At 38.0% G+C, this 12,917-nt stretch overlaps 1 protein-coding gene across 5 annotated transcripts in view; it reads right to left on the bottom strand.

The window, feature by feature from the left end:
• Nucleotides 1-11,111, bottom strand: part of LOC124716670 — a 30,383-nt gene extending 19,272 nt beyond the window's left edge. The window contains exons 1-4 of one of the 5 annotated variants that reach the window (XM_047243240.1): nucleotides 10,658-11,111; nucleotides 10,322-10,565; nucleotides 9,912-10,192; nucleotides 9,222-9,281 (exon numbers count right to left, since the gene is read on the bottom strand). In XM_047243240.1, coding sequence (XP_047099196.1) covers nucleotides 9,222-9,281; nucleotides 9,912-10,192; nucleotides 10,322-10,565; nucleotides 10,658-10,769 — 697 coding nt within the window. In that variant the 5' untranslated portion in view covers nucleotides 10,770-11,111. Of the gene's footprint in view, nucleotides 1-9,221; nucleotides 9,282-9,911; nucleotides 10,566-10,657 lie in introns of all 5 variants that reach the window. The other 4 variants (XM_047243211.1, XM_047243218.1, XM_047243225.1 and 1 more) reach the window with 4 other exon arrangements.
• Nucleotides 11,112-12,917: the final 1,806 nt, after the last annotated feature.

Below are 12,917 nucleotides of genomic sequence, written 5' to 3'. Positions count from 1 at the left end.
AGTAAACTGGTGATTCTGGCAGGGCTACCAAAGTTAGCCGGAAAATAAGTTTTGACAATGGCGGGAGTAGTTACAGAATTAGTGATGACAAGATTGATTGTTAGAATGAGGAAATAGAAGAGATTTGAACATCACATGATTATATGGAAGAATGATTATTCCAAATTTATACATAAGTTTCTTACTACTAGTTCTCGATCTCAAGCTTGAGAAACTGGAGCATTATGAATGAAATAGGCCTAATAGGCATTTGATATTGGTTCTGCATCCTGTACAGCTATTTACAGGGTGTCCAGAAAAGGCCTCCCTGATTTCAAAATTAAATATCTCGAAAACAAAGATCAATAGAGGAATGCAGTAAACGGTATGTTTATTGTGAAAGCTGTAAGAAGTTTATACAGCAGTTTGAAATAATAGTTACAAAATCTGCTAACAGATGGCGCTGTACAGCTCATATCAGCATACATAAGCGAAATAATCGTATGAAAACAATCTTTGCAAACAATCAGATCACAACGTTTTCAAAATGTTCACCATTGGCACTACAGAGGTGGCGCAAATGAAGTATGAAATTTGCCATCACATTTCGAAGTGTCTCAACCGAAATGGATTCACATGCCACAGCGATCGCCGATTCAAGCTCGTCCAGCGTGGCGGGATGCTTTGGGTAGACCATGTCTTCCACTGTGCCCCACAAAAAGAAGTCACAGCGAGTCAAATCCAGCGAATATGGAGGCCAATCCATGACTGCACCAGTAAATTTGGGATACTCCAAAGCAATGACTCGATTCCCGAAGTATTCCTCAAGAAATCGAAACACTTGTTCAGTCCGATGTGGTTGGGCTCCATCTTGCATAAACCATTCAATACCTGGTCGATCCTGTAACGTTTGCTGTGTGGCGACAAATTGTTCCAAAATTGCAACGTAACGCGTGCCAGTGACTGTTTCTCGAATGAAAAAAGGGCCAATAATGCCTCTGCTGCATACTGCAGCCCACACAGTAACTTTAGGAGAATACAGGGGTTTTGCTTCACACCAATATAGCTTTTCGGAACCCCAAAATCGCCAGTTCTGCATATTCACGTATCCATTCAGGTGGAAGTGTGCTTCATGCAGCCAACATCAAACCCTTCACTATCAATTAGCAAAGGCAACCCTTTGTTGCACAGCTCGTACGGGTATGGCCTTGCGCCTTTGAATTTCGAATGGAAACATGTGTAGGCTCTTTCTCAGTATTTTCTGCAAGCTGGAACACTTCAAACCGGTCTCAGATGCAATTCTACGGATGGATGACATTGGATATCGCTGAATAATTCCAGAAACTGCGGTTTGCTTGCGGCCAACATGCCCCACTAGATCATCAGTTACGCTGCTTGTTCGTTGAAATTTTGCGAAGAGCGTACGAATGGTTTTTGCATCGGGTCCTTTTGGAACATTGAATCATGCTTGAAAACTTCGCCTTGTTGCCGTAGGACTCTCTTCGAACCTGTGGTACTCTAGCGCCAGAAAAACACGTTGTTCAATGGAGTACATGGTTTTAATCTCTTCCTTTGGTACGCTAACCTCCTTTCACGTTTCAATAGTGGAACTGATTGCTCTGGGCTTCGGATCACTATTTATACTAGGCATTACATATGGCGATTACAGTGCCATCTGTTAGCAGCTCTTGTAACTATTATTTCAAACTGCTGTATAAACTTCTTAGAGCTTTCACAATAAACATACCGTTTACTGCATTCCTCTATCGATCTTTGTTTTCGAGATATTTAATTTTGAAACCAGAGAGTCCTTTTCTGGACACCCTGTATGTAAATGAGGTCAATAAAAATGACCATGTGTGGCAAAGCAGTATCATTTATTTGGCATGCGTTGCAATTGCTGCAATATTAGATAAAATGAAATGAGCATTTCTCACAGACAGTGGGAAAATAGATGTAATCAAATTGAGAAATCACACCAGTCTTGGGTACTATTCATATTAACAGCTTTTTCAGTATTAGACAAAAACATTGTTTTTTCATGCAGCATAACATTCGACGAACTTTGATAGGGTAATATATTCTTTCGCAGAAAGGAAAGCACATCATGTAAACTTGTGGCAGGAATAGAGAGAAAAAAATGCTTGGACCTAAGGTTTTAAGAAATGTGTACTGTCTTATCTCTTGTATTTACAGGTTTTATGTTTCCTAAATTTAATTTATGTCACACAAAAGAGAAAGTTACTAGCCATCAGCGAATAAAGGGTGCAAAATTTCTGAAGAGGTCTTATTCACACACTCGCAAATAATCCCATCCAGTATTACGTCCAAGTGTTTTTCTTCTTCTTTAAGGTGGTGATGGGGAGGGGGGGGGAGGGATGTTAATCTGGCCAACAGAGCAGGAGAGTCACCACAAGACTTTTCAATTTCCACTGTTCTGAATATAGATTTGATGGCTTAAATTACAAAACATACAAATTTGAGTTCTTGCAATAGAAGAATGCTGTGTGAAGAGACATGGCACTGCACTCTGGCACACTTAAGACCAAATAACATGCCTTACATTTCCTTGAACTGTGATATATCATGCTCATCAGAAAGATGTGCACTACAAAATGAACATATCTTTGAAAAATCCATTTTTATTTATTTTTTGTTTCCAACGTCCTATCTCAAATGCTTGAGAGGGGTAGCGCACTACTATCAAGCTTTTTCCCCAGTTCGTAAACATATTAGATCTAGGGGTGGGAGAAACTAACAATACAGAACTACTGTCATTAATCATGATATCCAGGAACAAACACAGATAATATATGTCCTCTTAAATTAATGTTCAGTTATTCTGAACCATTATTATTGCAATTAATTAGTAAAAATACCAGCAGAACATAGCACTGCAAATGCAGCTATTCATGAAAATAATATATCTATATTTCAATTTTAAGTTTATGGAAGGAACATACCTGCATCTACATTACACTGCTATTCACACTTAAGCACTTAATAGGGGCTTCATCAAATAATTACAGATTATTTTTCTACCATTTTACTCTCTAATAGCATGCAGGAAAACAAAAACTTAAATCTTTTTCAGTGTAAGTTGCGATTTCTCTTATTTTATTATGATGGTCATTTCTCCCTTTGTAGGTGGGAGTTGACAAAATATTTTCACATTCGGAGGAGAAAGTTGGTGACTGAAATTTCATGAAAGGATCTCACTGAAACAATAACTACTCCATTTTGATGTTTGCCACCCCAATTTGTGTATCATATCTTCCTCTTCTCTGAACTGTTCCAATGCCTGCTATAAGACCTACCTGGTAAGTACCCTACATACTGCACAATAATACACCAGAAGAAGACATGCAAGGGTAATGTACACAATCTCTTTAGTAGATTAGTTGCATCTTCAGTAAGTATTGCCAATAAAAGAAAGTCTCTGGTTTGTCTTCTCCACAACATTTTCTGTGTGATCGTTCCAATTTAAGTTATTTGTAACTGTATGTCCTAGATATTTAGTTGTAATGACAGTTGCTAAATTTGTGAGATTTATCATGTTACCAAAATTTAATGAATTCCTTTTACAATCCAAGAGCATGATCTCACTTTTCACTGCTGAGAGTTGATTGCCAGTTTTGTACAATACAGATATCTTGTCCAAATCCTTTTGCAATAGGTTTTGGTCCGTGGATGAGTCTACTGAATGTTAAATGACAGCATAATCTTCAAACAGTCTAAGAGGGCTGCTCAAATTTTCCGTTAATCATTTATATACATCAGCAACAGCAGATGGCGTGGAACACTTCTTTGTGAAACCACCAGTTATCACTTTGTTTTAAATTTTGACTTTCCATCAGTTTCTACAAACTGACCTTTCCGACTAGAAATCACAAATCTAATAACACAATTGTAACAGTACTCCATAGTCACACAATTTTATTAGAAGCTGAGCAATGCTGTCAATAGCTTCTGGAAATATATAAATATGGATTTATTACTCTGTGTGAATAAAGAGCCACTTGTGTTTCAAAGTAATATTTCATGAATGAAAACCGTGTCAACAGATCCTTCTCTTCGAGGCAAATCATGATGTTACCTATGTTTCAGAATCCTATTGCAAATCAGTATCAGTGATATGAGTCTGTAATTCAGCAAATTACTTTCATTTCTGTTCTTGCGTTTTGGTGTGATCTGTGCAACTTTCCATACTTTAGGTACATCTCTTTCTTCAAGCAAGCAGTTTTATGTAAATTTGCTAAATATGGAGTTATTACATTGGTATATATATATCAAGAATCAAGATGGCACTGCAGTCAATTCATGTAACAGTGATCTGTGTACATCTTAAAAAGGCCTAACATCCAACAACACCACCTTCATTTAAGTATTAGGCTAGTAAGACATGGATAATAAAACTAAACCGAACAGACTAAGAGAAACAACCTCTACAGTATAATTCATTAACATGGTGCAAGGCAAGATGAATTCAATGAAACTACTGTAATCAATGCAACTAAATAAATGTGTGGCTCCCAGCTGAGTGGAAACCATTCAATTTCACTGTATTTTGGCAGACTGCACACTGTATAGTGTTACAAACCTAAGATTTGCACATACAAGGCTTGAAAGAAATGTAATGAGAAAATTTTTAGCTACCATATTTTTTTCCTTTTTACATCCATCGAGACTCCCTTTAAAAATAACTCCCAGCAGCAATTACATAACAATTTTGTCACCGATTTCTAGTCTTCTATGCAGTTCTGGGACACTTCTGCTAAAGCACCATTCAGCTCACTGTGTAGACACATCTGGATATCATCTGTAGTACCAATGTGATGCCATTTGAAGTGGTTTTCATGTTGGGCAATAAAACAAAGTCATACAATGAGATCCAGCTAACAGAGAAGCTGAGGAATCACAAAAACATTATTTGTTAGCAAAAATTCATTGATGTAGTTTGCCCTGTGAGAGGGTGCTGCAACCAAGTCTGAGCAGTTCTTCAAGCACTTACCAGTAAAAAAGTCTACATGATGTTTTCTACTGTAGGCAAAATTTCTCGTAGACAATCCCCAAACCGAAAAAATAAAGAGCATCTAGCTGATTTCCCATCTTCTCATTCATAATTTACTGAGATTGGGAGAGTGTCCTTACATAAGCCCTTTGCAATTTTTTTCAGACACTTCCAACACTCATGTAGCAACTAAACAAAGTTCAAACTGGTACTAAGTCAAATGCACAATTCAACCCACATGCTGTGCGAAGAATAAGGTAATTGCATTGTTACCTCAAACATGTTCTTGCCAGTCTTATTCCTTTTTTTAACAAATCTTTTATATTAATAACTATGGACAGAAGGAGAGACCTTTGTTTGCGACTGCCTACTGATACACTGGGCAAGAAAAGACGTATTTATGTTCTTATTGTGCCTTGAACCTGTGTGTGAGAGTGACACTTTTCTTGCATTCTCTTGAGGCACAAACAGCACTCAGACCTCACTGAGCTGCACCCTTATTTTGCATCTCTAGACACTAGGGCTCCAACATACACATGATGTTTAAAACAAAGGATATCTTACTCCTACAGGAGATAGTGGGGATCGAAATTAGAAAGAAGTTACGTAAGAACATGTTTGTTGCAAAATGAGCTATTCTATTCTTTGGTAGCCATGTGCCAACAGCAGCAGGGGTTAAATGTGGTAGTTGCCTATTCTCAAACCTTAACTGTTTTCTCACAGAAAAAAAGATTTCTAAGAATACATCTTGTTGGCCTCTGATTTTCTCCTGTCTTAAGATAAAGGCATGTGCAACACTGTTGATGGGTATAGTACACAGTGATGTCTTTAAATTACCACATAGATAAAACATGAAATATTGATTAGGTTAATTGGGAGTCTGTGCAACTGGACTTCCTTGACCTTTGCACAATAAATATTATTAATATATAAGGATTTACATCGAGCAAAAATCACATCTGTCATTTTTTCTGTAAGGGGCAAATGTCTTCATAGTGTAGAGAATTTGTCACATACACACATTGGTAATGAGTAGCTGCTTATATCGATGGCACAGTGTATGACTGTGCCACAGCCTTTGACTACGTATTAATACCAAGGTAAATTTGATGCCCTGATACCATGAATGATAAAAAGTTTTTTTTGATTTGCCACAATGTATTTACAGGAGTAATTCACTACATTTTATATCTAACATCATTCATAAATAAAATGCAAGGTATTAACTAATTGTCTTCACTGGCAGGTTAAAAGAAATGACATAACTAATCTGGCAAGTAATTATGTAACCCATAGCATGCACATACTGGCTGTTTTTCAAATAGAATGTGATGTTATATATGTCATTTGATAGACATTAGAAGAATTGAAATACTGATGCATTCAATACTAGAGATCACCTCTTACCTGTTATATCAAAATGTCTAAATATTGTAACTTATTTAATTTCAATAACCATAACGAACACACTATACACATTTCATTACCAAAAGTATATTCAAAATCTAGACGCCAATGTGTAAACAATGGGATGCCGACAACGATTAGGTAAGAACTTACTTGTCAAACAAACCCCCTTGCTCTCAGACATGAAACAAACAAATCCGAGAATTGAAATTCATTAACTTCAAATTAAATGAATTTTTCACACACCACATGTACACAGAACGAACAAGCAAATGAAATACCTAACTCACCTACTTAGCCCCGAATAACCACTCTTCCCGTTATCAACTAAAAAGACAGAAAAATAGAAACATGCCCTTCAAAATAAACCACACTGAACAGAAAATACTTAAAAAACACAAAATTTCCTCCTCTCCCCACCCTCCCAAAAAAAAAAAAAAAAAAAAAAAAAAAAAAAAAAAAAAAAAAAAAAAAAAAAAAAAAAAAAAAAAAAGGTAGCACAAAGAAAATGCTATACCACGCAATTTACAAATCCAAAATAAAATAAAGTACAAGACCCAGTCTCATTTTTTTAAGACTTACAATCTATTATACCCCCTACATGAAGCACAATATCCCAAAACCATAGTCAACCTCGTCTCAATATGGCTAATCATTCAACACCCCACTCATTATTTCCCCATCCGTGCTAAAATAACTTCAGAATCAACCCCCTCCCCCCCAAAATAAAAACTCCCCATATGTTTCTTCCACTTCCCACACTTCACAAAAGCCAACTCCTCAATTTCCACAACCACCTCAGGTACCCCTATACCTGACCGATTAACAATGCACTTTTTTTACAAAAACAAAACCAGTCAATAAAATTTTCACTAACACTCATCTCGTGGGTACAATGCTGCAAGCATGAGTAATATTAACAAAAACAACACACAACATAAATGATACTGCAGATCAACAGTACAGATCTCTAAAACCGTGTTCCATGCCAAATAGATTTTCAAACATCCTTCCTATAGCACAACATAAAGCCATTGCTACTTTGGGAACTAGTAATCTTCACCATTTTTATTTGTTTTCTACAGTGGTGACACTTTAATTATAGACCAAAACCCAGTTCACCCACAGAAAAGTAATGGTGTTAAAAATAACCATTTCCCGCATCAACATACACTAGATCTGGCAGTACAATCTACGAACTCTGAACTTGGGCAACAACTTTTACAAATAAAAAGACACCCAAACCTTCTCAATATTGAAACTGATGACAAGAGAGTGAGTGATACCTAAAGCAACCACCTGCTACAGAATACACACTACATCGTATCACTACAACAATAGTGGCAAAAGCAAACCAGTCATACTGGCTATATGGTGACTAGGAATCTATCCATGTCATAATATTGTCATTATTCCATCCTGGATCCTCCATTGTTAAACAGTATTAAATTCAGAAAATCTGTATTACAATACAGTCAAAGACTGTCCACCAAAAATTACGATGCATATTATGGTCTTACTTCATATTACAACTACAGTTTTGAATAAAGGGCTAGTGGTGGGGAGCAGCAAATTAACCTTTACTAAGATACTAGTATAAACCAGAAAACCTTCCCACCATTACTTTTTAAAAATGCATCAGTTGTGCAGAATACATAAGGTCTGCATTTTAATTTTTCTTAAGTAACTGAATGAATTAATGACAATTAGACAAACTCATCAATAATTCAATCAGCATAGAACAAATAAACTAGTTTATGGAAGAAAACAGGCAAGCTTCCTCTTCAAAGAAACCATCCCAGTAGAAAATGAAAATTTGGCAGGCGAGAGAACTATGTACACACTAACATGTGATTAGTAAACAGTGCTGCACTGCAAAGGGACTTAATGGTGTCATTAACACGGTGAAGTTCTGAGCCTCAAAAACTTAGCAGCGGGTGACATCACAAAGCAAAAACACATTAGCTAAACAGTAACTCACTAACAGGACCCCCTCAAGAATAGAAGGCTTCACATATTGGGTACAGATGTTCTTGTCATTGACATATTAAAAAACTTAAATACATCATTGAGGGAAACAGAGGGTTTTTATCAAGAACATAAATGTAACTATTGAATGTGAAATGAAAGGGGAAAAAAAAGATATGACATTTGTAGGCTTTGCTAGCTCACACTCAAATTATATCATTACCTTTGAGTGCAACCTAGAGCTTTTCTCAACAACCCAAAGGGGGATAAAAGGAGGCAGTGACATTGATACTCAAATCAGATGGCATTATCACTCTTCAACACACTTGCTATGTCCACTAAACTACAGAGGTCCATTATATAAAGCAATCCACCCCCCCCCCCTTCCCACCACTCCTGTCAATGGATCAACATCTTCACAGTTTGTATGTCTAATACACAGTGTTATCTGAACTATCCACAAAAACTACATACAATATTCTAAAGGAAACATATGAATGGCCTCTACAACAAAAATACAAACAAAACTACTGCAGATGTCATCTGCATAATGTATGTTGTCACGTTTCAAAGAGTATTTCGATGGCTCACATCTTTCAATAGACCTGTAAGGATTCTCCCCCCCCCCCCCCCATTTTATTCTCAGTGACATAAATCGCATACACTAAAATTTGCACATAGACGTACAGAACTCAAATAGTTCAGATATTTTGAAAAGTATAAAACCCTTATTACATTGCTTTTAACTAAGAAGAAACACACTTTGTGCCAAATTTATTTTAATGTACTCAGTTCTGAAGGTAACTGCACCTGACACAATAGATGTATTTTAAATAGTGCAAAAAATTATACATACTACCTCCATCTCTGATGAAAGTTTCTGGCTGCCCACCCTTGAAATGTGCAACAGCAGCACCTGGGAAACCAAATAAAATTAATTTTGATATTGTTATGAAATACAATAGAGGCAAATTTCTACATCCAGCAATTTCATCAAAACAAAGCTACACATTCTTAGTCTCTCTCTCTCTCTCTCTCTCTCTCTCTCTCTCTCTCTCTCTCTTATTAATTTTTCAAACAACATGTAGGCTACAGTATGAAGTTTTGAATTTACTCTAATTTTAGTATCATACACCACAGATACATATTAATCAATGACAGTAATACCTATTCAGTGATTTATAAGTCCATTATACCCTCCCCCCTCCCTCTGTCACCACCCTCTTATTTCCATCCTCTGCCAAGCAGACAGGGTGTTTCAAGGTCTCAACTATCTCCTCAATTTCATACCTACCCATATTTGTTGTCCAGTGACAATTTCTAATGAGGCCATTTATTTCAGCTACAGAATTTCAACTGATTTAATATCTTGTGTGGAACACCACGAGAATTATCACACCAAAAATTAGCCTTATGGCTAGAATAATTCGTTTATTGAGACAAAAACCTGGGATCAACAACCCTAAATAAGGTATTTTACACCAACTAGCTCTCAACATCAACTGCAACACTAAGTGCAAATCTCTGTATAGCCAAAGTATTGTACCACTAAATTTTCCTCTCCTTCGCTGTCGCCCACGTCCACCATTTGAAGGCTTCCTCAGTGACTGTTTACCTCTCCAATCTGAACGCTTAGTCCTCCGCAGTGTATGAGTGCCATACTGACTGCCGTCAGATTCCACTGCCACTGCTCTTGATGTGTGTGGCTCTTCAGAAAATGGAGGAAATGTATCCTCTGTAGCCTGGGCACCTTTTGATGACTCCTTCACTACGTCTTTCGACACGAAACTTGGTTTCTTGATTTGCAGGTGCTGGCTCCGCTCTCCACTATTAACAGAATCAACATCCTTGTACTGACTAGGAAATTTATGTTGCGCACTGATAAAATCTTCGTTATTACTACTTTGCTTTAAATTTTCATTTAAGGAACTTCCTTTTGATCGGATCCTCACTGACCTCAACTGTTTTAGGATGTACTCGTAACGATCCGTCAAGAAATTTACTTGCTCTTGAAGGACTAGGACTTTATGCTGGGAATTATTAAGTTCAGTATGTACATAAACACTCGTCGGGACAGCAGCAACGATTAACGCAGCAGTAACCAACGCATTTAAAATAGTTACTGTTGTCAGCACACTGTTCCTCTGCAACCTGACGTTAGTATCGAATTTTAGTGTCAGGTTTGTCGGTAACAGATGATCTGAAACAATTATTCGATGGTAAAGCAACGGTACATCTTTCGTACTCCTTGACAATAAGAAAAATTTACTTAAAAATACGCTGTGTCCTCACCTGTCAACGGCCCTACTTTCTTCTCCGGCTTTGAATAAGTTGGTGTTTCATCAAATGTGCAAGACATCACCCTTGGCTTCCTTCTAGCAGTGTACGCACCAGGACCTACCATCGCGGCGTCAGCAATCACAAATCAGGCGAAGGCAGAAACGGTATAACCATGATTTGCACCAATACACGGTTTTATTTTTAGCCAGTCGGTCCGCAAATTCTGGTCACGAATCCGTGGCAACGGTGCAGTGGAGTACCGTAGCGCAACCACCTGTTGGCATGGCGGTCTACATTGCAAAAGCTGCCGCGCTACACACTGCTCACTGCTGGCCCGGTTGCACAGCACCGCCTGCAGCGCGGTTACTCAGTTCGTCCGTCCTCACAACTTCGCGACCGATACCGATACATACTAATACTAAAATGGCGTTTACGCGCTCCTGCTACACTGCTTGCCTTCTTCAACTCCCGCTTCCTTGTGATGTATAAACAAGCAGTGTTGCCAACATATGGAACGCACAGCTCACTACTCCAGTCACAACTGCAGCTAATGCCGCTAATAAAAGAAAGCAGTTGCCGGAAAGGAACTAGTGAATTTTGTATGAAAGTAACTGTAACAACAAATGAGAGGTCCCACTATAAAAGAATGTGTTTCTATGATAGCAGCCTTTAGTTCAGTAGCGCATTAGCAGTGCGCAAATTTTGGCGGGAGGTTGAAACATTTAAACGAGGCGCTGAAATGCAGCTGCAAATTATCGGTTCTGAGAAGAAGAATTCGCAAAAAGTCTGTTTCTGATTATTATTTTTTTGCTTCCTTTCAGTTTGAATAACCTACTTAAAATCACTGTACTTACCTGTCCCATGTCTGCGGGTTTTATTAAGGCAGCTTACTCACTTGCGTTCATTTACAATCCTTGAAGAAGATAGCCATTCCAGTATTTCTAAATTAAAATCAGTGACTATGGGATACGGTCAAACTCGAGGCCATATCGATATTAAAAGACGCTTGACAGTCACGTTAAAACTCAGACACAAGGAGCACAACACTCTTATATACACCTAAAGCAATACGTGAACTAAGAGCGATAATTATAACTCAGATTTTCCCGTCAGTATCAGCTGGCTGGTGGATAAACCTCAGTGATTTTTGCTTCCTGAGTTTACAGTCATCCGAGCGCAAGAAAAATAGTACCGATACTATTGTTTCTCGCTGGACTCGCCCCATGTTTCCAATTATTACTAATGAGAGTTGCGGCAGGTATTAGATATTTACGAGAAATTAACCCATGCAGGCCTACATTTGGTTGTAGTCACTGCTACTTCAGTTGGAAGATTTTCGGAATGTTGTAATTACGCATCATCGTATAGAAGGAATTCGCATTACAATTTCTAATAGCTGGGGAATTATAGTCATGCAAGATCGCACTGAGAAAAGACTAGTTCCTACGAAAGGAAATTTTAACATACCTTCGAACTAAAGAAAATATCTCTTAATGTCCTTGATAATATTACTCGAGAGTCATTTTGTCGCAAAAGTACAGGCCTACTACAAGTACACACTTTGGGCAAGAGCGAAGAAAGTCGTCTTGTTGAAAAGAAAATTACACAAGCTTTATTTCTGAATTAACTGATCTGTCAAATACAGCGGCTGATCAAAAACATGGAAATACCGCGAGTAATGCATGCTTGAACATAAATGCAGCAGCTAGCCAAACATGCAGGTGGCCACGTCTGAGCAATGTCCTCAATGCTGTGCAAGTGTCAGTCGGGGTCAGAACAGTGTTTTGTGAAGTTGTGAGTGCATCACGTCGGAAATAAGCGACTTCGAACGTGTGCAAATTGTTGGTGCTCGTTTGACGGGTGCCTCTGTAACCAAAGTAGCCAGTGTTTGACGTTTCAAGAGGCACTGTATGGAAGGTCTACAGAATACAGGATAGCATACAGGGAAAGGCGAAAAACATCATGCGCCAAGTCACGAAACGGACAAAGTGTGTGTTGAGTGATTGAGACAGGCAGTCATCGAAGAGTATTGTGACGAAAAATAAGGCGACAACAGCTGCAAACGTCACTGCAAAATTTAATGTCGCGCTCTCGCACCCTTTCAGCACCAACATGAAGGGAGCTCTAAAACTGTAAACATTCTATTCAGCCTATGTAACAATGACAACTGTAGTTCCTCAGTTAAGCTTCTTGGCATTCATCTGGACCCAAAATTAACCTGGGAAAATCACACCAATTATGTATGCAAAAAGTTATCCCGAGTCACCTATCT

Source organism: Schistocerca piceifrons, chromosome 1 (assembly GCF_021461385.2).
Source record: "Schistocerca piceifrons isolate TAMUIC-IGC-003096 chromosome 1, iqSchPice1.1, whole genome shotgun sequence".
In the NCBI taxonomy this organism is placed as follows: Eukaryota; Metazoa; Arthropoda; class Insecta; order Orthoptera; family Acrididae; genus Schistocerca; species Schistocerca piceifrons.
This window is presented reverse-complemented; position numbering and strand designations above follow the sequence as displayed.